General features: G+C 44.9%; 1 protein-coding gene across 5 annotated transcripts; it reads right to left on the bottom strand.

Moving 5' to 3' along the window:
* Positions 1-1,826: 1,826 nt before the first annotated feature.
* LOC141104512 (uncharacterized) lies at positions 1,827-21,833 on the bottom strand. 5 transcript variants are annotated; one of them, XM_073594087.1, is made up of 10 exons: positions 21,578-21,827; positions 13,193-13,548; positions 13,038-13,104; positions 12,822-12,941; positions 8,408-8,593; positions 6,942-7,052; positions 6,693-6,798; positions 4,652-4,756; positions 4,390-4,494; positions 1,827-3,268 (listed from the first exon to the last, which is right to left on the bottom strand). In XM_073594087.1, the coding sequence occupies exons 2-10, from the start codon at positions 13,537-13,539 to the stop codon at positions 2,679-2,681; spliced, it is 1,737 nt and encodes a 578-aa protein (XP_073450188.1). In that variant the 5' UTR covers positions 13,540-13,548; positions 21,578-21,827; the 3' UTR covers positions 1,827-2,678. The 5 variants fall into 5 exon arrangements, with proteins under 5 accessions (XP_073450188.1, XP_073450190.1, XP_073450189.1 ...); XM_073594089.1 differs by lacking the exon at positions 12,822-12,941 and having other exon boundaries at positions 21,578-21,833; XM_073594088.1 differs by lacking the exon at positions 6,942-7,052 and having other exon boundaries at positions 21,578-21,820.
* Positions 21,834-22,776: the final 943 nt, after the last annotated feature.

Below are 22,776 nucleotides of genomic sequence, written 5' to 3'. Positions count from 1 at the left end.
GGATTCGTTCCGTCGGACCAGTCCGGTCGAAAAGTCTGGTTGTATGTAAACGGCATTAGTGTTCTGTTTGATTTTTAACTGCAATAATGCACATGTGATCAGTTATGACACCAGACATTTGATGGTTTGACATTCTGATTTAAAACACAACCAATTTGAGAGTAACATTCCCAGCACATTCCGGAAATCGAACGTTTTTTTGCAACTGTTAAATCGATGGGTTTAGTTCTACTTTAACTCATAAATTAGTGGTGGTGGAAAGGGGGGGGGGGGGGTTGTCCCATGTTTCCACCAATGATACTGGCATAGTGGCACACTACGCAGTTACCCTTTGCTCTCCAACCCATACAGCATAGCGGCATCCCCTGCATCTGTAGGACTTTCAGATTCGATGGTGACAGTCCGTCATCTGTTGGAAATATCTGCAAACAAGCACTACAATTATAACCAAACTCTACAGTCAAGTACTTTATTAGCTCTTATCATTCATGAATGTGTGACAACCCTCTGTTACATGTGACCTTGTTGAGTTTTTTTTTTTTTTTTTGTAAAGGAAAAAAAATGATTAAAAAGAGAACGTTATCCATCATTCTTTATTACTCTCCCTAGGGCCTGATACAGGCAATATGATACGTTATTATACTGTAGTATACAGTATATAAAATTTACATCTCACTATACTTTCACATCTTGCAGTGCAGAGATAAAATACAACACGGGTATCCATATTTCTTGCTGATGACTTATTTCACCCACATGCCTACTTCCGTCACTGGATTCTTACCATCACAAACATACACTACATTGTCAAAAGTATTTGGACGCCTGCCTTTACACGCACATGAACTTTAATGACACTCCAGTCTTAGTCTGTAGGGTTCAATATTGAGTTGGCCCACCCTTTGCAGCTACAACAGCTTCAACTCTTCTGGGAAGTCTGTCCACAAGGTTTAGGAGTGTGTCTATGGGAATGTTTGACCATTCTTCCAGAAGTGCATTTGTGAAGTAAGGCACTGATGTTGGATGAGAAGGCCTGGCTTGCAGTCTCCGCTCTAATTCATCCCAAAGGTGTTCTATCAGGTTGAGGTCAGGACTCTGCAGGTCAGCCAGGTTCCTCCACCCCAAACTCACTCATTCATGTCTTTATGGGCCTTGCTTTGTGCACTGGTGCGCAGTCATGTTGGAACAGGAAGGGGCCGTCCCCAAACTGTTCCCACAAAGTTGGGACCATGAAATTGTTCAAAATGTCTTGGTATGCTGACGCCTTCAGAGTTCCCTTCACTGGAACTACGGGACCAAGCCCCACTACTGAAAAACAACCCCACACCATAATCCCCCCTCCACCAAATGATTTAGACCAGTGCACAAAGCAAGGTCCATAAAGACATGGATGAGCGAGTTTGGGGTGGAGGAACTTGACTAGCCTGGGATGAATTAAAGCATAGACTGTGAGCCAGGCCTTCTCGTTCACATCAGTGCCTGACCTCACAAATGCGCTTCTGGAAGAATGGTCAAACATTCCCATAGACACACTCCTAAACCTTGTGGACAGCCTTCCCAGAAGAGTTGAAGCTGTTATAGCTGCAAAGGGTGGGCCAACTCAATATTGAACCCTATGGACTAAAGGCCTGTATACACGATCAGAAAATCGGAAGTAAAATTTTGTTCGATGAACGATCTGCCGATTTTGTGATCGTTTGTATGGTGCTTTCGAATGCCGATTCCGAAGTTTCGGACGACAAAAGCTGGATGCGCAGGCACTAGAATTTTTGTCGTATGTGAACACAACGTCCCTTTTTCGTTTAGTAAAGTTTTCGTCTGAAAAAAAAAAAAAAAAAAAAACGCAAGAGCAAGACTACACATGCTCAGAAATGAAAGAACACATACAAAACAATTCAACATATTACATCACTTCTGAAGTTGAATTCTGTCGTACGAGAATTTACGTATGTTGAGCAACCTCTTCCCTTTCGATAGGAGACTAGCATGCAACAAAAAAAACGGATGAAAATTTGTCTGATAATCTGATCGTGTGTACCCTGCTTAATGCCCTGTACACACGGTCGGACATTGATCGGACATTCCGACAACAAAGTCTATGGATTTTTTCTGACGGATGTTGGCTCAAACTTGTCTTGCATACACACGGTCACACAAAGTGATCGGATTTTCCGACAATTCTGAACGCGGTGACGTAAAACACGTACGTCGGGACTATAAACGAGGCAGTAGCCAATAGCTTTCATCTCTTTATTTATTCTGAGCATGCGTGGCACTTTGTGCGTCGGATTTGTGTACACACGATCGGAAATTCCGACAACGGATTTTGTTGTCAGAAAATTTTATAGCCTGCTGTCAAACTTTGTGTGTCAGAAAATCCGATGGAAAATGTGTGATGGAGCCTATTCACGGTCGGAATTTCCAACAACAAGGTCCTATCACACATTTTCCGTCGGAAAATCCGACCGTGTGTACGGGGCATAAGATTGGGATGCTATTAAAGTTCATGTGTGTGTGTAAAGGCGGGTGTCCCAATACTTTTGACAATATAGTGTATATGGGTTTCACATAGCCATCAAATTTCTGTTCAGATGACAGGAAACAAAATACACGGAAGCACAGAAATTCCACTAGAATCTTCTTGTAGGTACTTGGCCAAGAAGGTAAACAAAATCCCTTTATTGCTTCTCAAGCACATGTTTTTTCTGATGGGAAACAAGATGCACCCTCTGCGTGAAACGCTTCCCACAGTCAGAACATGAAAAAGGCTTTTCCCCGGTGTGCATTCGGTGATGTCTGACCAGATCAGGTTTATTTGCAAAGCTCTTCCCGCACTTGGCACAGGAATACGGTTTCTCTCCCGTGTGAATCCTTCGATGCGATATGAATCTTGATTTGTGAAGGTAATCTTTCCCACACTCCAGACAATAATAGGGCATCTCCCCTTTGTGAGTCTTCTCATGTTGGCGCAGGAGGGACTTGTCGGGGAAGACTTTTCCGCACAGAGGACAGGTGTGAGGAGGTCTGCTGTTTTCGGCAGACAGAACAGCTTCACCTTCTCTACTATCTGCATGATGGGGGATGGGATAGGAGTGATCGGAAAAGCTTGCCCCATGTGTGGGAGGATCAGGCAATAGAACTGTACTGTGAAGTGCTGTATTTGAATAGGGGGCAATGGGATTTTCATCTGAAGAATCATCTGTGACATCATCATCCGTTTCACCATTGGGAAGGCTAACGGAATTTGTCTCCATGTTGTATTTTTCGCCTGAAGAAAAAAAAAAAAAAAGGGGTAGAAAAAAGAATTTACTTCTACCAAAAAAGTTCTTAAAAAGAAGAGAAGCGTACAAGATAAAAAAAAAAAAAAAAAAAAAAACTTAAGTCAGCGCTAGTATAAATATAATGTTGATCAGCAGCACACAAAAGACCAGTATATGTAGTCCTCAATTAATTTTGAGGACTAAGTAGATGTGGCACTTCAATCAAGTTAACTGGTATTCAAGCTCATGAACAAAAACATGCAATGTGTCCTCTACCCAAAACCAATAGTGGCAACTCACTAGACTGATGGACCTCACCTATGAAAGAGGACAATATGTGCTTAGAAGGATAACTTCCTGATAAACCTTGACAGTGACCACTGTGACCGTGTGAGGCCTTGCCACAGTGCGAGTTGGGTAAATTGGTATAGAAAGGACACAGGATTCTAAAAGTTACGGTTTGAGAGGCTCCAGCGTGTTTATTGTGAGCGGACAAAACTCTACTTTTTCTCTGGGTTTTGTAATCCCGGATCGGAGCCTGGAGTTGAAGCTTCCAAAGTTCCTTGGGTGGAAAGGAACAAATCTACCACACAGCTAATAGCTAAAAACCCCCATATCATTCCACCTTAATCGTTATCGATAGCTTTCCACTGTATACCAAAGGTTACAAAGTGTGAAAATATTTTCAATTTAATTTAATCAGTTTACGGATAGATATCCTTTGTAAAAAAAAAAAAAAAAAAAGAGAATAGAGAAAAGAGAAAACCCAGTACACAATGGAAATCTTTGATGAAGACGGTTGTTGCAAGTTCAGCAAGATGTTAACCGACTAAGCGCATACTGACCTCTTTGCTATCTAAGATCCATCAACCTGGCTGGAGATAGGTGTATCAGAGGGGACTCTGCATCAGATTATGTCATTTCAGTTTAGAACTCAGATTTCCAGAAGAATTTACAAGACCCACAAAATCAAGTTGGTTTTCTTTAGTTTTTATAGTTCTAGGCTTGTGGGTACAACCAGAAAAAAAAAACTGTTCAATATGCATATTTTTTTTAGTATTGAGCCCTTTGATGTCAATGGTGTTGCGACTGACCAAGAAGACCAATTATTTACTAACCAATCACTCACCTGTGCTGATCTCTGGAGGAATTACCTCCTCTTTAATCCTCACATGGCCTTCTTCCTCCTCCTCAGCTTTGACAGTACTCTGAGTGGCTCTCGTGTGTCCGGGGTCTGTAAACAAAGATGAGAGTAGAAACTCATGACTCCTTACTCCTCCCACTGGGCACATACTGTCTACTGATAGAGGAGGGGGAGAAGAAGAGATTGTTGTAGTGACTGAACAAGGAGAATCTGGGACTCTTCTCTGGACTTAGTGTTTATTACTCACCTGTGCTGATCTCCATAGGAACTTCCTCCTCTTTAATCCACACATGTACTTCTTCCTCCTCCTTGACTTTAATGTCTCTCTGAGTGGTTCTGGTGTCTCCGGTGTCTGTGAATAAAGATGAGAGTGAAGCCCCCTGTACTGAGATGTATGAGAGCCCTCAGAGGGTGTGTGGGGCTAGAATGGCCACACAGTGACATGATATAGGGTGGAGAACCAATGAAGTGTCCATTTTGGGATATACCTCAACATGCTTTTCACTTGTCCTCCAAAGCTCCTTAGGTCATCTTCCTTATCCTGTTCACTCACTTGTCAGTTCACACTTGGCCCTCATTACTTCTTCAAACCTCTCTTCCCTGTCAGATGTCTTCAGTAAACTTACCAAATTCTCACACTTTCTTCACTGCAGTCCATAGGCATGCACACATGGGGTGCCAGGTGTGCCTGGGGTACCCTAATCACCCTGTACTATGCAGATTCCCTCTGCTGCCTGGCTGCAAAGAAAGGGACTGGGGAATTTATCCTCAGTCCCTTTCTCTGTCTCAAAAGTGAGACATCAGGGGTCTGTTTAGACAGACTCCCGATATTTCACCAAAGCCCCCAAACGAGGCTCCAAAAAAAAAGGCATCATCCCGGTACCGTTTAGAGCCAACGGTCAGCACTCTCTTGTAAAAGCAGGCCTAGCATTATTTTTCTGCAAACTCTAACACGTAGTTTTGTAGGCAGGGGGAAGATGTAGCACCCTGATGTTTAGGCAGGGTTGCTCTTAAATTTGCCAAGTGATCGTTGCCTTGGCCATTTACTAGGGGGTCAACTGACTTCACCCTAAATCTGGAATTGCTGCACTTCTCTCTTCTGTCGCTAGGTGGCCGGGTACCTGGCGACATTAGACAAGACAAGGGCATTGCAAGGACAGATTAGGAGTATATGGGGTATCTCAGCCAATGGGGAGGAATTCTCTAGAATCCCTTGGTCTGCTGGGAGAACCTATTTATTTGGGTGGAGTCAGGTGATCGGGGTTCTGTGCCATCTGGACGGCTGTCTGGGTGGACGTGTGTTGTACTGCCCTGGGCTGCTTGGCCAGAGCCTTAGGCCTATCCCGGGGACATCTGGCTGCTAGGCTGTCTGAGGGCCTATCCAGAAGCAAGAGAGCAGTGTAAGGTTGGGACTGCGGCTTGCAGTCCAACCAAAAGTGCTGGTTCTGCCGGCCGGAGAACCTGTCATGGTCGGAGGTAGAAGGGAAGCTGTCACCACTAAGGAACTATCCACCTTGTTACCAGGGACCACCGTGAGTAGCAAGTACCAGATCAGTATTCTCACCAACCGGTGAAGAATTGGGAAACTTTAGCAGGTGTCATCCAGGGACCCAGCCAGCGGAGAAGACGCTTGCAAAGCAGTCTTGTGTGCCAAGCCAGGGACCGAGCAGGCCAGTGGGGTCACACTTGAGGAGTATCTGTGAGTGCCAAGCTAGGGACCCAGCAGGGACACGGGGGTGACGCTTTAGGGAGGTACTGTGTGTGAAGATTGCAAGAGCTCAGGGGATCCAGTAGCAGTGAATCAGCAAGTCTAGTGAGAGAGACTGGGAGCTCATTTGAGTAAAGGTCTACAAGAGGAGATTGTAGAGCAAGTAAAGGAGTTTGTTACAACTTGTGTTAGAAACTGTTATAAGATTGTTACCATAGGAGACAGCGATCCTACTCGTGCAGGTGTGGCGTCTTGCTGGATGCCTTTCCCTGCGTGGCTGTCTACCTGTAGAAGTCTGCTAAATTAACATTGCAACTACTAAAGTGTGTCCTGGACCTAAACCTCTCTCCCCAGTTCTGTTTAAGAGACAATAAATCTCTGAGCATTCAAGAAGTGTCTGGCGCCCATTAATCTACCTTGCACTACACCCACCATGCCTCGTAACCCACTCTACATAGAAGGATGTCAGCTGTCCATAACTCTGGAGGTCACCATTAGGTCTGGAAAGGCCCGGGACTTGGCTACATACTGAACAAGGAGAATCTGGAACTCTTCTCTAGATTTAGTGTTTATTCCTCACCTGTGCTGATCTCTGGAGAAATTTCCTCATTCATGCACACCTCATCACCCATCACATAGGGTTCTTCATGTTCAGATTTTACTTCAATCTTTACTAAATTTTCACCCTACATGAGATAAAAAATAAATAAATAATAGGTATACCATCTTATCTAGTATTGCAACAGAACACCATGTTTTTTTCAAGATCAGTTTACATGATACAAAGCTGGTATATTTTATTTTCTGGAAGACCTTTAATCTCATCTACCTGATAATGTGGGTTCCCTATTGTGATGTCCTTGTAGAGATCCTTGTGTCCTAAATACCTCGACTCCTCCATGGAGAAATAGACAGTGACAGTCTGACACCTTATAGGAACCTGACACACACAATGATACAGTCATTAGAGTTGCCACCTGTCCGGGATTCACCCGGACAGTTCAGGTTTGGAATCATGCTTCTGGGTTTCAGGCAGTCTAAAACCCGGACACGTTATTCAGACCAGACTATGGCTTCCCAGCAGGGTTGCTGGCTGCAGTTGTCTAAGCTGAGAGTGTCTGTTACACTCTCTTTCACACTGCCCAAAGCCAACACTAACAATTCCCCCCCACCCTACACAGATGGGAGAGGAGAGAGAGCTCAATCTACTCCTCTTCCTCTCGCCCCTACCCCTCTGTGTCTGCCCACTCTCCAATTTACGGCTCTGTGCCTCAGAAAAGGAAAGTGTGGGCCAGAAATTTGAAGTCCAACAGCCTCAGCTACATCTGGATGAGAGTTGCTGACTGCCAACGACTGAGTGAGCTCACCATCCATCCCTGTCTGTAACTGAAGTCTCCCCCCTTCTCTCTCCTGCCTCTGGGTGAGCACACTAAAGGTAAATCAGAGTTCTCAGAGCACCCCTTACATCAGAGTTTCCCTTTACACCAGAGGCCACAGTGTTCCCCCTTATATCAGAGTCCTCTCCGTACATCAGAGTTCTCAGTGTTCCCCCTTACATCAGAGTCCTCTCCGTACATCAGAGTTCTCAGTGTTCCCCCTTACATCAGGGTTCCCAGAGCATCTCTTATGTTAGAGCCCCCAGAGTTCTCCCTTGCAGAAGAGTCTGCAGATCCCCCTTACAGTGTAAGGGAATGCTGATGTAAAAGGGAAACTCTGTGGATTTAGATGTAAAAGGGGGACTCTTGTGCTAAACTTCATATGATTAGAGATATTGGTTTAATTGCAAAATATGTACAGCTTGTTTCAAAGAAAAAAAAAAATTGCTATGGGGCACTAAAGTGTTCGGGTTTGACTTGAAGAAAAGGTGGCAACCTCCAGACACATTCCTTGTCCGTCACCGGATAATGTCCCAGAAATCCCAGCACCGCTCACGTCTAGGGTTGCCACCTGTCCGGGATTCATCCAGACAGTCCGGGTTTTGAATCATTTGTTCGGGTTTCAGGTGGACTGAAACCCGGGCACATTATTCAGACTGGACTGTGGCTACCCAGTAACCATGATAGTCACACACAAATCTGTTGCCATCAAGGAGCTGCGGGCAGCTGTCTGGGGGTAGGTTTCGCATCACTTAGGGGGCAGGGCAATGATGTCAGCAAGAGCAATTTGGCCACACCCACTGTTTACTGCAGCATGCTATGCACAGCGCATTACTACTCTCCTTTTGGCACCCAATGGTGTCTCAGGTTGCTAAAGTGTTCGTGTTTGGCTTGAAGAAAAGGTGGTAACCCTACTCACCTCTCCCATCAACAGTTCAATGATCTGGTTGGTGACTTCTAGGATCTTCTTGTAGTTTCTCTCAGGTGTCAGAGATGGAGGTGGAATCTCCATTGTGGGGCTTTGCGTACTGCTGCATCCTCCTGAAATATGGGGATAGGTGTGGGAGATCACATGCTCACCAGAAGTCTTGACCACTGCAAAGTCCTGTGTATTAAAACAAATATGCCAAGGTCTTTCAACATAAAGAAAATAATTTTCATCATGCATTAATTCTCTACAACCCTTTTGATTTAAACATGTTGAAATGCTAATGTCTTGGGGAGCTACCCAGAATCCTCCTCACCTCCCTGGCAGTGGCGTCTCCAGCTTTCATATTTAGGGGGGGCACATGGGGGGGGGGGTATAGACAAAAGTAGGGGGGCCAACTATATATTATATACACACACACATACACACAGTGCCTTGAAAAAGTATTCACACCCCTTGAAATTTCCCACATTTTGTCATGTTACAACCAAAAATGTAAATGTATTTTATTGGGATTTTATGTGATAGACCAACACAAAGTGGCACATAATTGTGCAGTGGAAGGAAAATGATAAATGGTTTTCAAAATTGGGACCTGGGCAGATCCTATATGATGGCTTATTAGCAGAAACGCGTTGGGTGGACCTACCTACATACCGCTTTTTGTCTCTTTTACACGCTTTAGATGATTGTTACCATGTGAGTTTTATTTTTACTACAATACATTTTTTTCATATATACGTGTAGCACTAACTCTCGGTGGAGCTGCTGGTTTAAGCAGGCTGTTACCTTCACTCCGAATACTTCTGTTTCACCGGCACCGGGTCTAGGGTTCCGTTGAGTTTACCTCTGGACGATATAAGCACCAAACACTTGAGTAGGTTTTCCAATGCTTTAATAAAACGAACAAGGGAAGTAGCAGGAAAGAGGTAGTAGGAAAGCTGTAGGGAAGCTCAAATACCTTTCTGTTGTATTTCTTCAGAACATTCTTTGTAACTGAACACTTGCAATTGAATAGTCCCCCTTTCGTAGGATTTAATATTTGCCCGCCTGGATAGACATCTCTCACTTGCCTAGCAGCCAGCATGCAGCACGAACAAAAGTCTCTGCCACAGACTTATCTGGAATAAAACCCGTACGATCCTCTGCCACAGGATGTATTGGTTTGTGGTGAATGTCAGATATAATACTTGAACCTTTAAGCCAACCCAGCAGTACTATGCAGTAAGATTACTTTAGGATACGTCCTCCAACCGAGTCACCAGGCCCCTCTCCAGACCAGCACTCTGCATGATCCTTCCATGACGGGTCCTCCCCTGCGATCTTCTCGGTTGTCCAGCTTCTTCACTCTGGATAGACAGCTCAGGACCATTCCTCCGCTGCTGTGGTAGGCCCCAGACAGGCTTCTGGGCCCAGTCACAAGCCACAGCGACGCGGGCCTCTGGAACGGAGGACCACGAGGTGATATTCCTAGTGCATACCTGTCGGCCAGGAGGGCCAGCAGGTGGCTGAAAACGAACCCTAAAATATGGCGTCTGTCCCATAAATACCCTCTCCCAGAATGCAACTCGGAGGACCACCTCCACCGAGTTATCTCCGGGACAGAGGAGCACTCATTTGCTTCAACACGTTGCTTTTCCAACACCTGCCGATGATGACAACGACACCCACCGGCTCAATGTGGAACTGCATGCAACGTCAGCCAAGCTGGAACAGAGGCAAATCTAACTTCCTATAATAAGCGACCTACTAAATTTACCTATCAGCGGTAGATAAAAATCTACCAGCGCTACATACGGTATCACGCTATGCGAGCATTTCATTTATCTTTGCATGGTTTGTGAAATATCGGATTTGAACCCCTATTTGGAGCACTTCCTACAAGCTGCTGCCGTGAAACGTTTGTATCAAGTTTCCGTGGCCGTTCAAGCAGGCGCATCTTTCCAGTCAGCTGGTTAAAGCTTTTACAACTTGGGTGGCATACGCCTTCCCAAGTCATCGACATCTGGTAAGCCTCCTTATGACTATTGGTGACGGCTTACTCACTATTCCAACTTCTTTCCAAATGATGTCTGATAAATATGCTTCTGGATTTGTGGGATCATCCTCTTTAATTTCTGGACTCCTTCACATCTGTTGACATTCTTTGGACTTTAGCACGATTGAACTTTTGTGTCCACATAGTGTCACACTTTTATATCGCTTTAATTTTAATATTTTTCACATATGCATTTATTTCTTAGTGATTTAAGATATTAGAGTCACTTATATGCTTGTGCATCTATATAAGCCTAAACGTCTTATTCCCCATTGGTCACATTCAGGACTATCATCAATTTTCTGTTTGTTTGATATACCTTTTTTTCCCCCCATTATTAATTTAATGGTCAATTCACGGTTTATAGCGCTACAATTTACTTTTTTTACTTGTTGCTTTGGTCTATAGCTGTGTTGGCTGCTATTTACACTTTTTTGCACAGCGCTGTGATTTCTCTTTTTTTTTCGGATCCTATATCTGGCATCCCTCCCCCAGGCAGACAGGCAGTGCCCCGTACGTCGACGTCAAGTGATGTTAAGGTAGTATACTGGCAGATTGGAGTGATATAATGCCAGGTTAGGGTGATATACAATAGTACCAGGTTAGGTGGCAGTGCCAGTTTAGGTGATATACAATAGTACCAGATTATGTGGTAGTGGCAGGCTAGGTGGCAGTGTCAGGTTAGGTGGTAGTGCCAGCCAGGTAGGGTGGTAGTGCAAGGTTAAGTGATAGTGCTAGGTAGGGTGGTAGTGCCAGGTTAGGGTGGTAGTGCCAGAGTAAATACATGACAACATGAATAGATAAGAGTTCTGTTCCCCTCTTCCTCCATCGTATGCACTAAAAGCATGAATCTATGACTGTCCCGGCTGCTGCAGAACCTCCTTCTCCCCCTCCCTGTAGTAAACAGAAAAAAAACTCACATGGGTGCTGGCAATCTGAGGAATGATTCTGGCTTCTTCTTCCTGGAACTGTAATCAAAATGTGGCGGGTGGGAGGGGCTGCAGCACGGACAAAGCATTGCAGCCTCACCGTGCCCATCATTTCCACCTTACTGTGCCCTCATTGCAGCCTCACCATGCCCATCTCATTGCCACCTTACTGTGCCCTCATTGCAGCCTCATTGTGCCCTCATTGCAGCCTCACCATACCCATCATTGCCGCCTCACTGTGCCCTCATTGCATCTTACTGTGCCTATCATTGCAGCTTTACTGTGCTCATCATTGCAGCCTCACCGTGCCCTCATTGCAGCCTCACCATCTTTGCAGCCTTACTGTGCCCATCATTGCAGCCTCACCGTGCCCATCATTGCAGCCTCACTGTGCCCTCATTGCATCTTACTGTGCCTATCATTGCAGCCTTACTGTGCCCATCATTGCAGCCTCACCGTGCCCTAATTGCAGCCTCACCATCTTTGCAGCCTTACTGTGCCCATCATTGCAGCTTCACATGCCCATCTTTGCAGCCTCACTGTGCACATCATTGCCGCCTTACTGTGCCCATCATTGCTGTCTTACTGTGCCCATCATTGCAGCCTCACCATGCCCATCTCATTGCAGCCTTATTGTGTCCTCATTGTAGCCTCACTGTGCTCTCATGACCACCTCACCATCGTTGCAGCCTTAGCGCTGTGTCACGGAGCTGAGTGTGAAATCATGTTCTGCCATGCTATTACAAAAGCCCCGCCCTCCTCCTAGACCAGCTCATCTGATAGACAGAACCCTGCATCTATCACACGAGCTGGTGTAGGAGGAGGGCGGGACTTTTGTCATAGCATGGCAGAACATTTCAAAGCTCCGTGACACAGCGGTCTCCTGCTGTGCCTGTGCGTGAGAAGGAGGGAGGGGAGAGCTGTGCTGCAGCAACACACAGCTGAGCCCCAGGGCAGACAGCCCCGGTAGGCCAGTTCGGCCCTGTTGGGGGGGGGGGGCACATGGGGGGGCCAGTATGATGTTGGGGGGGGGGGTCAGTGCCCCCTGTGGCCCCAGGCTGGTGACGCCAATGCTCCCTGGTCAGGTCTGTGTTTTATTAATAGAGATATGAGTGATGTCAAGTGACCTCCCAGAATCCTCCTCACCTCTCCGGTCAGGTCTGTGTTTTATCAATAGAGATAAGAGTGATGTCATATGACCTCCCAGAATCCTCCTCACTTCTCCAGTCAGGTCTGTGTTTTATGAATAGAGATAAGAGTGATGTCATGTGACCTCCCAGAATCCTCCTCACCTCTCCGGTCAGGTCTGTGTTTTATGAATAGAGATAAGAGTGATGTCATGTGACCTCCCAGAATCCTCCTCACCTCTCCGGTCAGGTCTGTGTTTTATTAATAGAGATAAGAGTGATGTCATGTGACCTCCCAGAATCCTCCTCACCTCTCCAATCAGCAGGTAGATGATCCCCAGGGTGAGATCGAATATCTTTTTGGTGAATGTTTTCCTTATCTCGTCTATTTTGTGTGAATCAGTAACGACGTGTGCTTTCGACCGAAGAGACTTCAAAAAAGATGAAAAATGCTGTGAAGGTTTTACTTTCAATACTTTGCGCTATCTTTTATGAAATTCTCAGCATATCACGAGATTAGTGCCTACCTTCTTTGCGCCAAGAAGTGGACAGGTTTGGGTGCTTGCCTCTTTCGTTTTGCGGTAGATGTCTGTTCTGGAAGAAACACCTTTATGTGAAGGAAATATATGGAAGGTAATTCATGAAATATCACTGGTGGACTACATACTAAAGAGCACTGTACCCATTTTCTGAAGTCATCATTTTGTATTTTTGTGGATAATGGAGACTTGTTGCTTCTCTGTTGTGGAAAATGGTGGGCACGGCGTTGGCTCTTAGCGCTTTCTTTGAGGCACGTTCAAGGTAACATTGGGGTGTAAAATGAACAGAGCATAATCTGTAAGCGTCAGTTCTTTTGCCATCTAAGACTTTTTGTGCAAACTCGTCCAGATCTCCGAAGTCCTGCCCAGTTTGCAGCAACCAAGTTTTGATCCTCTCCAGGTCTGGAGGAAACACGTGTAATATTACCCCTTTCATGGCGTTGGGTTTGTTCTGCTTGCTAGTGCAACCGGCCACAATGCAGTTTGGCATGGCTGGTACCTGTGAACAGGAAATCGTTCATCAGCCAAAAATGTTGTGCTTTCCCGTTAGGCCTTTTCTGACACTTTTTGTTTACATGTAAAAATCTGTATTTTTTTGCTAGAAAATTACTTGGAACCTCCACACATTATTATACTACATATATACATATTCACTGGCCACTTTATTAGGTACACCTGTTCAATTGTTTGGTAACACAAATTGCTAATCAGCCAATCACATAGCAGCATTTAGGCATCTAGACGTGGTGAAGACGACTTGCTGAAGTTCAAACTGAGCATCAGAACGGGGAAGAAAGGGGATTTGAATGACTTTGAACGTGGCATGGTTGTTGGTGCCAGACAGGCTGGTCTGAGTGTTTCAAAAACCGCTGATCTACTGGGATATTTTCACGCACAACCATCTCTAGCCACTTAAGGACCGAGCCTGTTTTTCAGACTCGGTATTTACAAGTTAAAAACAAGTTTTTTTGCTAGAAATTTACTTAGAACAGCCAAAACATTATACGTTTTTTTTTTCTAACACCCTAGAGAGTAAAATGGCTGTCATTGCAATACTTCTTGTCACACCATATTTGCGCAGCGGTCTTACAAGCACACTTTTTTTGGAAAAAGATCAACTTTTTTGAATTAAAAAATAAGACAACAGTAAAGTTAGCCCAATTTTTTTACATTGTAAAAGATAAGGTTACGCCGAGTAAATTGATACCCAACATGTCACACTTCAAAATTACGCCCACTCGTGGAATGGCGTCAAACTTTTACCCTTAAAAATCTCTACAGGCGACGTTTAAAAAATTCTACAGGTTACATGAGTTACAGAGGAGGTCTAGGGCTAGAATTATTGCTCTCTCTCGAACGATCGCGACGATACCTCACATGTGTGGTTTGAACACCGTTTTTATATCGCTTCTGCACGAGCTCATCGGGACGGGGTGCTTTAAAACATTTTTTCTCTCTACTTATTTATTTTACTTTATCTTATTGATTTTAAAACTGTTTAAAAAAAAAAAAAATTTGGGTCACTTTTATTCCTATTACAAGAAATGTAAACATCCCTTGTAATAGAGAAAAGCATGACAGGTCCTACTTAAATATGAGATCTGGGGCCAAAAAGACCTCAGATCTCATATTTGGACTTAAATGCAATTAAAAAAAAAAAAAAAAAAAAGTTGCCATTTGAAAAAATGACAAAAAAATAAAAAATGTCCCTTTTAAGAGGTATGGGCGGAAGTGACATTTTGACATTGCTTCTTCCCTGGTATGGTATGGAGACGGGTGGGGGCCATCTTCCCCTCACTCGTCTCCATACCCAGCTAGGAAGAGGACCCGATCGCCTCCACTGCTACCGACGGCTTCGGTAAGCTGCGGAGGACGCGGGAGAGTGGCAGGAGGGGGCCTCTCCAGCCGCCAATAACGGTGATCTTGCGGCGAATCCGCCGCAGAGACCACCATTTTTGTAAAACGGACCGCCCATTGAAGAGATGGTTATGGTAGCAGCAGCTGCTGTTACAGTGATATCCATCTTTAAAGTGCCAACGTATATATACAGTGGGTGTTCCAGAAATGGCTAGAGATTAGAGAATGGTGCGAAAAAGAAAAAATATCCAGTGAGTGGCAGTTGTGTGGACGAAAATGCCTTGTTGCTGTTGAAAACCACAGCTAGTCCATTTTGCTGAAATTTTATTGCAGTAACTCAAAATGGTACTCAGTTTGTATGGCCCCCCATGTGCTTGTATGCATGTCTGACAACGTCGGAGCATGCTCCTGATGAGACGGATTGTGTCCTGGGGTATTTCCTCCAAGATCTGGACCAGGGCATCACTGAGCTCCTGAGCAGACTAAGGTGCAACCTGGTAGGGTTGGATGGACCCAAACGTAATGTCCCAGAGGTGTTCTATTGGATTTAGGTCAAGCGAGCGTGGGGGCCATTCAATGCTATCAATTCATTCATCCTCCAGGAACTGGCTGCATACTCTCACCACATGAGACAAGGTCCATAAAGACATGGATGAGCGAGTTTGGGGTTGAGGAACTTGACTTTCCTGCACAGAGTCCTGACCTCAACCCAATAGAACACCTTTGGGATGAATTAAGAGCGGGGACTGCGAGCCAGACCTTCTCGCCCAACATCAGCGCCTGACCTCACAAATGTACTTCTGGAAGAATGGTCAAACATTCCCATAGACACACTCCTAAACCTTGTGGACGCCTTCCCAGAAGAGGTGAAGCTGTTATAGCTGCAAAGGGTGGGCCAACTCAATATTGAACCCTACAGACTAAGACTGGGATGCCATTAAAGTTCATGTGTGTGTAAAGGCAGGTGTCCCAATACTTTTGGTAATATAGTATATGTAATGTTTGGGGGGTTCCAAGTAATTTTCTAGCAAAAAATAGCGACTGTTACACGTAAATGAAAATTGGTAGAACAGGCTTGGAGCTCAAGTGGTTAAAATAGAACTCAGTCCTGGATCAATGTCCGCATCCATCACCAGAGGAAATCGTAGTATCAAAAGTGGTTGTCAATTCACGAGCCAAAAGGGGGCCTCAAATGCAGCCCCTGACATCACCAAAGGGGACTGTCCGAATCTGCAGGTCTAATAGAGGAAATGAGGGTCAGAGAGTGTGGACAGGCCATATTGTGAGATATTATATATATATATATATATATATATATATATATATATATATATATATATATATATATATATATATACATACATACATACATACATACACAGTGTATATATATATATAATCTTCCAAAGGCAGAGGCATGATGGGACTTGTAGTTCTGCAGCAGCTGGAGAGCCTGCAGTTTGACACTGTTCTCACTACAGACTGCTGAGGTCTGAGAGCCGTGCATCATATACCAAAGGGCACCAGGGGGGCTACGCCATTAAAGGGACAGTCCACCGAAGTGCGTTAGGCCCAGGTGGAATTTGATGGAATGAAGTTAGTCCCTGGTTTCTTACGTCTCGTACAGCGAGATCCTCCTGGTTAGGGTAGATTACAACTCCAAAATGTTGTGTGTTCTATAACTGGTTTACGTGGCAACGTGTAAACAATACCATTCCCCGGTTAGACCGCTCCTATCGATTTCTGGAATACTGCCATTCATATCTGAGGTTGCCACCTGTCCAGGATTCACCCGGACAGTTAAGGTTTGGAATCATGCGTCCGGGTTTCAGACTGCCTGAAACCTGGACACATTATTTAGACTGGACTATTACTTCCCAGCAGGGTTGTTGGCTGCAGTTGTCTAAGCTGAGAGTGTCTGTTACACTCTTTCACACTGCCCAAAGCCATCACTAACAATACTAACAATCCCCCCACCTTGCCTTCCACACTGATGGGAGAGGAGAGAGGGCTCAGTCTGCACCTCTTTCCCCCCACCCCTCTGTGTCTGCCCACACTCCAATCCCTGGCTCTGTGCCTCAGAAAAGGAAAGGGGGGGTCTGTAAATTTGAAGTCCAGCAGCCTCAGATACATCTGGATGAGAGGTGCTGACTGCCAAGGGGTGAGTGAGCTCACCATCCATCCCTGTCTGTGATTGAAGTCTCCCCCTTCTCTCCCCTCCCTCTGATTTACCTTAGTGTACTCACTCAGAGTTCTCAGAGTTCCCCTTTACACCAGAGGCCACAGTGTTTCCCCTTATATCAGAGTCCTCAGTGTTCCCCCTTACATCAGGGTTCCCAGAGCATCCCTTATGGTATAGGCCCCAGAGTCCTCCCTTATATCAGAGTCTGACGAGTCCTCCCTTATATCAGAGTCTGACGAGTCCTCCCTTATATCAGAGTCTGACGAGTCCTCCCTTACAGTGAAAGGGAACTCTGCGAGTTCAAATGTAAAAGGGGAACAACTCTGTGGACTCTGATGTAAAGGGGGACTCTTGTTATTAACTTCATATGATTAGAGATATTATTTAATAGCAAAATATATGTATAGTTCATACTATAAAAAAAAAAAAAAAAATTGCTGTGCGCTGCTAAAGTGTTGGGGTTTGACTTGAAGAAAAGGAGGCAACCCTAGTCGTATCCCAGGAGTCTGCGTGCAGCTAAGTCATTCTTGCCTATGTGAGAAATGTGGAAGTGAGGGGAAGAAAGCAAAAAAAAAAAAAAGCAAAGGGGGGGGGGGGGGTTAACCCTTTCATGCCTAAGCCCATTTCTGACATTTGTTGCTTACAAGTTAAAATCTGTATTTTTTTTGCTAGAAAATTACTTAGAACCCCCCAATAATATATATATATTTATTTTTCTAGCAGAGACCCTAGAGAATAAATTGGTGATCGTTGCAATATTTTATGTCACGCGGTATTTGCACAGCGGTCCTTCGAACGCAATTTTGTGGAAAAAAAAAAAAAAGACACAAAAAGTTAGACCAATTTTTTTATCTAATGTGAAAGATGTTACACCGAGTAAATAGATACCCAACGTGTCATGATTTGAAACTGCGCACACTCGTGGAATGGCGACAAACGGTACCTAAAAATCTCCATAGGCGATGCTTTAAAATATTTTTTACGGTTACCTGTTTAGAGTTACAGAGGAGGTCTTTTGCTAGAATTACTGCTCTCACTCTCACGATCATGGCAAGACCTCCCATGTGTGATTCGAACACCGTTTACATATGCGGGCGCGACTTACGTATGCGTTTTCTTTGCTGTGCGAGCTCGCGGGGATGGGGGCGCTTTAAAATCTTTAAAAAAAAAAATTTCTTAATTTTTTTCTACATTGTCCCTTTAAAAAAAAAATACTAACGCTGATCAATTTTATTGCTGTCACAAGGAATGTAAACATCCCTTGTGACAGCAATAGGTGATGACAGGTACTCTTTATGGAGGGATCGGGGGTCAAACCCCTCTTTTGCATACGACTTACATATGCGTTTTCTGTGCTGTGCGAACTCGGGGACGGAGGCGCTTTGAAACCTTTAAAAAAAAATTCTTATTTAATTTTTTTCTACATTGTCCCTTTAAAAAAAAAAAAAAAAAAAAAAAACAGTAACTGATCTATTTTATTGCTGTCACAAGGAATGTAAACATCCCTTGTGACAGCAAAAGGTGGTGACAGGTACTCTTTATGGAGGGATCGGGGGTCTAAAATACGCCAAATCCCTCTTTTGCACTTAACAGTATTCAGATCGCCAAAATTGGCGATTCTGAATACTGTCTTTTTTTTTTTCTTTTTTAAATCTGTGCCATTGGCAGCCGAGTAAACCCGGAAGTGACGTCACTTCCGGGATTTTACATCAGAGACCCGATCAAAGCTGAATCAATGCTGGCTGGTGGCTCAGATCTCCCGGTGGGAAGGGAGGCCCGGGAAGAGCGGCGGGAGGGGGGGGGGGTGACGTCCCCCTCCACTCCTTTAGGATAACATCTGAGCGGCTTTTAGTAGACATGTGCACGCTGAAATATTTTGGTTTCGGCATTTCGGTTTCGTCCAAAAAATATATTTAGTTACTCCCGAAATTCGTATTTAATTTATTGGTTAAAAAATGCATTTCTCCGAAAATCCAAATTAAAGCGGAGGTCCGCCAAAATTTAATTTTTTTTTTTTAAAGTCAGCAGCTACAAAATACTGCAGCTGCTGACTTTTAAAATAAGGACACTTACCCGTCCAGGGTGCCCGCGATGTCAGCCCCCGAAGCCGAACCGCCCCTCGATCCTTGGGTGCTGCCGCCGCCATCTTTGGTAAGGGAATCAGGAAGTGAAGCCTTGCGGCTTCACTTCCTCGTTCTTTTCTGCGCATGCGCAAGTCGCGCTGTGCAATCCGAATGGTCCCTGCTGTCTCTGGGACCTGTGTGTCTCCCAGCAGACAGCGGGGGGGACGGGAAGTGGCGTAGACCCCCCGTGGGGGTCTATGCCCAGAAGTGGGTGCAAATACCTGTATTATACAGGTATCTGCACCCCCCTCCCCCCTGAAAGGTGCCAAATGTGACACCGGAGCAGGGGGAGGGTTCCGAAAAGCGGAAGTTAAATTTTTGTGTGGAACTCCCCTTTAAGGTCGCATCTGTCAATTGAAGGCTTATGGTGTCTGTCGGATGTTCTAAGAAGATTTGATGAAACAGCTAAACTGTACGACGCCGCGATTGTACATTTCTGGTCGAATGCTCTACCTACAAGCTGTAGTAGAATTCTAATATTGTTTGACAAGTAATAATTATAAATTGTTATTACTAGTCAAACATTAGAATTCTTCTATAGCCTATGGGCGGAGGATTTGACCGGAAATGTCCGATCGTGTGTTTCTAGCTGCTTCGTCGAATCTTCGCATGTCGAATCTTTTCTCTCTATGTCGAATAATCGTGGACTAATAGAGTTAGGTTAGGCGCATTCAACCGCGGGTTCGATGGACACAGATCGCTATTGTCACCGTCATGTCGAATCTTCTATCTATCTATAGCGAACTGTTGTCGCAACAATACGAAAATATAATGGATACGAAAATAAAGCTTTTTTTTTATTTCGGATCTTTCAGGTTTCGAATTCTGTGCGTTCGTTATCGTTTGTTAAAACGAACACGAAGATCCTTGAAATTCGGACGAAAATGCATTCGGATAAAAACAAATGCACATGTCTAGCTTTTAGCCGCATGGGTTGTTATCACTAAAAAGCCACCTGCCCTCTGTAAAAAAAAAAAAAAAAAAAAAAAAAAAAAAAAGTACTGGGGTCGGTATAACCCCTTCAAGCCATGAACGCAAATTAGCGTACGGTCGGTGCAAAGGGGATAATATTATCTCAACTCGAAAAAATGATCCGACGCCGCCTCCAGTTCGTAAGTAGGAGTCGTTTGCAAGTCGGAGGTTCATAACTCAGGGACCTCCTGTACTAAGAGCCCTTTCACACCGGGCCGCCCATAGCGTCGGCGGTAAAACGCCGCTATTTTTAGCGGCGTTTTGCCGTCGGATTAGCGGCGCATTTCGGCCGCTAGCGGGGCGCTTTTACCCCCCGCTAGCGGCCAAGATAGGGTTAAAACCGCCTGCAATGCGCCGCAATAGCGGCGTTTTGCCGGCGCTATCCCAGCGCTGCCCCATTGATTTCCATGGGGAGCAGCGGTGGAGGAGCAGTAAACACACCGCTCCTTCACCGCTCCAAAGAAGCTGCTGGCAGGATTTTTTTCCCCGTCCTGCCAGCGCAGCGCTCCGGTGTGAAAGCCCTCGGACTTTCACACTGGAGACAATGCTGAAGCTGTTTGAGGGCGGATTGCAGGCGCTATTTTTAACGCTATAGCGCCTGCAAAACGCCCTCAGTGTGAAAGGGGTCTAAGGGCACTGGGCGCAACAACAAACACTCTCATTATTTGATTCACATTGTGGGATTACATACCTCCCAACATTTTGAGATGGGAATGAGGGACACCTACTAAAAAAATGTATGTAGGCATAAGACACGCCCCCTGCCACACCCCCTTAAAGGAGAATTAACCGGAAAAAAAAAAAAAAGGTTAATTAAATCCACAAGTGCTTTTTTTTTTTACCAATACTATTACTTTATATTGGCTTTTAAAATGTACAAATGCAGCAATTTAGAATTTGGATGAAAGGTTTAGCGCTGGGAAACACTTTTTGAAAGATAAAATGTGCATTTTATATAAAACTATATAGATCAGACCAAAATGAGGGACAAATGAGGAGGAAGGAGGGACATTGCTCCAAATCAGGGACAGTTGGGAGGTATGCAATTAGGTTGTATGCAGCCACCCATCACAAGACAAGCCATATATCATTACCTATAATGTAGCGTGAGATATCCCAACCTTTTTGTCAACTCGAAAAAAGGTGGAAGGTCCGCTTTAAGGCTGGATTCACACCTAGGCAGTTTTAGTGCTTTTTGCATTTTGCACTTTTTCACTACAGTCCATCTAACATGGTTTCCTATGGAACATGTTCCGTAGTACAAATCTGCACTAAAAAAGCACTAAAGCTGCCTAGGTGTGAATCCAGCCTAAGGTTCCAAGATAATAAAACATGAATTCACTGCGTACAATGGATGTCGTATCACGATCCCACCTAATCGGAGAATGGCATACCTGTGCGAAGCCCCTGAATTTAAAGCGATGGCCTCCAGCGATCACCCCTCACTGACCCCCTCCCTGCCTCTGGTCGCTTGTCTCTGGATGGTCTAACACAAAATGGCCGCAGAGGAGGGGAGAGAAGGCGGAGCAGTGACTTGTGAGTGGCAGGAGGAGAGGAGGGGAGGGGGTAGGGTAACCCTTTTGCTGCCAGATCAGTTTTTCAACACAAAATGAAAATTTGGATCTTTTACATTCAAAGGCATTTTTTTTTTTTTTTTTAGTTTTGCGTAGTGTAGGGATGGGTTTGTTTGGTAACTTTTTATTTTAAACTGTGTCCCCACTGGGAAGATTCAACCTCTATTTGTCCTGGTGACCATTGTTACAAAGACAGAATGTCACAGACAGAGGTCCGCATCAGCTTAGAGAAGGACGGGCCAGATGATGCACAAGTTTATAGATTCAGGAGACATGGGGCCTCTCAGGGGCGCACTGGAGTCAGTGGATGATGCAGCAGGATGCTCTGGGGTGCACTGGAATCATGGGGTGCACTGGAATCATGGGGGGCACTGGAATCATGGGGTGCACTGGAATCATGGGGTGCACTGGAATCATGGGGTGCACTGGAATCATAGGGTGCACTGGAATCATAGGGTGCACTGGAATCATGGGGTGCACTGGAATCATGGGGTGCACTGGAATCATAGGGTGCACTGGAATCATAGGGTGCACTGGAATCATGGGGTGCACTGGAATCATGGGGTGCACTGGAATCATAGGGTGCACTGGAATCATGGGGGGCACTGGAATCATGGGGTGCACTGGAATCATGGGGTGCACTGGAATCATGGGGTGCACTGGAATCATAGGGTGCACTGGCACTCTCTAGCAGAATGTATCAGTTTACATGGATGAGACAAACTGCTTACCACTGGCAGTGGTGATTAAAACGATTAGCTTTTATTTATTCATGTAAAACCTTTATCACAAAAGGGAAGAAAAAAACTGTTTGCTGTAACTGATTATAAAGTGTTAGCTGGAGTTTGGCTTTAATTTGTTAGTGTATCTAAAACTGCAAGTACATCTAACACTCTTGCCCCCCCCCCCCGACTGACAATGCTGCTGTCTGCTGTGCCTCCTGTGCTCCTTTATCCAGAGTGGGGGGCGCTCTAATACAGGAGGTGTGTTACTGGCCAGATCACCAACCTATAAAACCC

The sequence above is a fragment of the Aquarana catesbeiana genome, linkage group LG08 (genome assembly GCF_042186555.1).
Source record: "Aquarana catesbeiana isolate 2022-GZ linkage group LG08, ASM4218655v1, whole genome shotgun sequence".
Classification (NCBI taxonomy): domain Eukaryota; kingdom Metazoa; phylum Chordata; class Amphibia; order Anura; family Ranidae; genus Aquarana; species Aquarana catesbeiana.
Note: the sequence above shows the minus strand (reverse complement) of the source record. Positions and strands in the feature narration are given on the sequence as shown.